Here is a 2,207-nt window from a genome sequence, read left to right as displayed (position 1 = left end):
AGGAGGAGGAGGAGGAGATTGGATTTATACCCCGCCTTTCACTTGGAGTCTCAGAGTGGCTTTCAAACTCCTCCCCCCCCCCCCACAACAGACACCCCCTGGGAGGGAGGCGGGGCCGAGAGACTGCCCCTGAGAGAACAGCTCTGGGAGAACTTGCGACTGACCCAAGGTCACACCAGCAGCTGCCACGTGGAGGAGGAGGAGGAGGAGCGGGGGATCAAACCCGGTTCTCCCAGACTGGAGTCCGCACTCCTAACCGCTGTACACCAAACTGGCGCCAAACAGAACCTTGAAGTATGTGGGAGAGATGGGATGAGGAAAAGCATGAATGGCTAGCAGGAAAGTTTATGCTTGAGGAGGAGGAGGAGGAGGAGACTGGATTTATACCCCCCCCTCACTCACCCGAAGGAGTCTCCCTCCCCCTCCCCACAACAGGCACCCTGGGAGGCGGGTGGGGCTGAGAGAGCGTCTTCTAGGACTGCTCCTGAGAGAACAGCTCTGAAAGAACTCGTGACTGACCCAAGGTCACACCAGCAGCTGCCCTGTGGAGGAGGAGGAGGAGTTGGGAAGAAGAACACAAGCACACACACAGGAAGCTGCCTGATGCCCTGGGTCCATCGACTTCCAACCCTTCTCCACTCAGACTGGGCAGGGGTCCTCCACATCCCCTACTACCCGGTCCCCCTTGACCCAGAGCTGCTGCTGAGGACTGAACCGGGGGACCTTGAGCATGCCAAGCAGGCACTCTGCTGCTGGGCCACGGCCCCTCCCTGAGGGAGGAAGGGCTGGGCCCCCTTTTGCACTGGGCAGCTCCACCCTCCTCCCTTCACAGAGCTGGGGTGGTGGTGGTGGGGGGTGGCGGTGGTGTCCTGTGCACTAGGAGCGGTGGGATGGCCTGTGTCTGCTGCCCTGCCAGCCAGCCGACAGATGCGGGAGTGCCCCCTCTCCCCACAGGCTGGGAGCAGTTGGAGCAGGGGTGATCGCGTGCCCTGCTGGGAAGGGGGATTAGTTCTTCCCTGACAAAAGGTGGTTCCCTCCAGCTGGGGCCAGAGTGAGCAGTGGCCACGAGCCCCCTCCTGAGCGGGTGCTTGCAAAGAAGGTGCTCTCAGGAGGGGCGCTGAGCCACTCGGCTCTTCCAGCCAGTCCTCCTCCAGCTTCCTGGCCCCTGGAGTGGTGGGCAAGGCAGGTACCCCCACCCTGCCGGGTGACAGAGTCGCCACTCTCCCCAAGCAGGTGTCTGGAACCACATTCCCCACCCCCACCCCACCGTCATCTCTCTCTGTCTCTCGCCCTGCCTTTGGGCACAGGGTCCCGGCTCCATGGCACAGCGGCGGTTGGCTGAGGCCTTGCAGCTTTCGCGTGACCTGGTGATTGTGGAGTGCTGCCAGGACCCGGCCGAGTGGCTGGAGGAGGGGTCTTGCTCCCCCACTAGCCTGGCTGCGCCACACCGAGTCCCCCTCCGCAGAGACAGCCACGGGATCTACAGCCTCTGCTTTGCCCCTGATGGGGGGCAGCTGGCCGCCGGTTTTGGAAATGGTTCCGTGCAGGTAAGGAAGGAAGGAGGGGCTGACACACAGAGAGCGGCAGGGCAGGGGCCAGTGGGGCACCGGTGGGATCCTGCCAGTGGTGGTGGTGGGCTGGCTGCAGGAGCTTCGCCTGGGTCCAAGTGGGAGTCGCCAGCCGAGGCCGGGTCGGGCCAGAGAGCTCCCGGGAGGCAGCCGAGGGGCCGGGAGCGGAGGCCACCTGGGTCCCAGCTCGGCCAGGAGGAAGCCAGGCTTGTGGGTCTGCCAGGCAAATAAAGAGCCTGGCACTGGGGTGGATCAGGGAGGGTGCTGGGAGGTCTGAGTCAGAGAAGCAAAGCCCGGACTCTGGGCCCCGGAGTGGGGGCGTTGTCGGGTCAGTCAGCCGAAGGGGTCAAAGTGACCGTGGGGTGGGGTGGGGAGGTTGAGGCCAGGTGGCCTCTTGGCAGGGTGGTGCCGTTGTTCCCGGGGCTCTTTGTTCCTTCGCCCTCAGCTGGTGGACACGATGACGGGCTTGCCGGGCCCCTCCTTCTTCCCGGGGCACCACGTGCGCCATGCCATCACGGCCGTGCGCTTCCATCGGCTGAAGCCAGAGCTGCTGCTGGCTGCCGGAGCAGATGGCACGATCTCTGTCTACAGCTCGCCATCTCCACACCCCGTGGCTTCCTTGACGGGTACGCGGGGGGG

The 2,207-nt window shown here is 64.5% G+C and overlaps 1 protein-coding gene across 1 annotated transcript in view; it reads left to right on the top strand.

Annotated features, from left to right (window-relative positions):
• Positions 1–271: 271 nt before the first annotated feature.
• Positions 272–2,207, top strand: part of LOC107124047 (POC1 centriolar protein homolog A-like) — a 4,001-nt gene continuing 2,065 nt past the window's right edge. Inside the window, exons 1-3 of the mRNA XM_015427431.1 lie at positions 272–294; positions 1,308–1,547; positions 2,014–2,194. Coding sequence (XP_015282917.1) covers positions 1,320–1,547; positions 2,014–2,194 — 409 coding nt within the window. The 5' untranslated portion in view covers positions 272–294; positions 1,308–1,319. The remainder of the gene's footprint in view (positions 295–1,307; positions 1,548–2,013; positions 2,195–2,207) is intronic.

Source organism: Gekko japonicus, unplaced genomic scaffold, assembly GCF_001447785.1.
Source record: "Gekko japonicus isolate JY-2015 unplaced genomic scaffold, Gekko_japonicus_V1.1 scaffold2763, whole genome shotgun sequence".
NCBI lineage: Eukaryota > Metazoa > Chordata > Lepidosauria > Squamata > Gekkonidae > Gekko > Gekko japonicus.
Note: the sequence above shows the minus strand (reverse complement) of the source record. Positions and strands in the feature narration are given on the sequence as shown.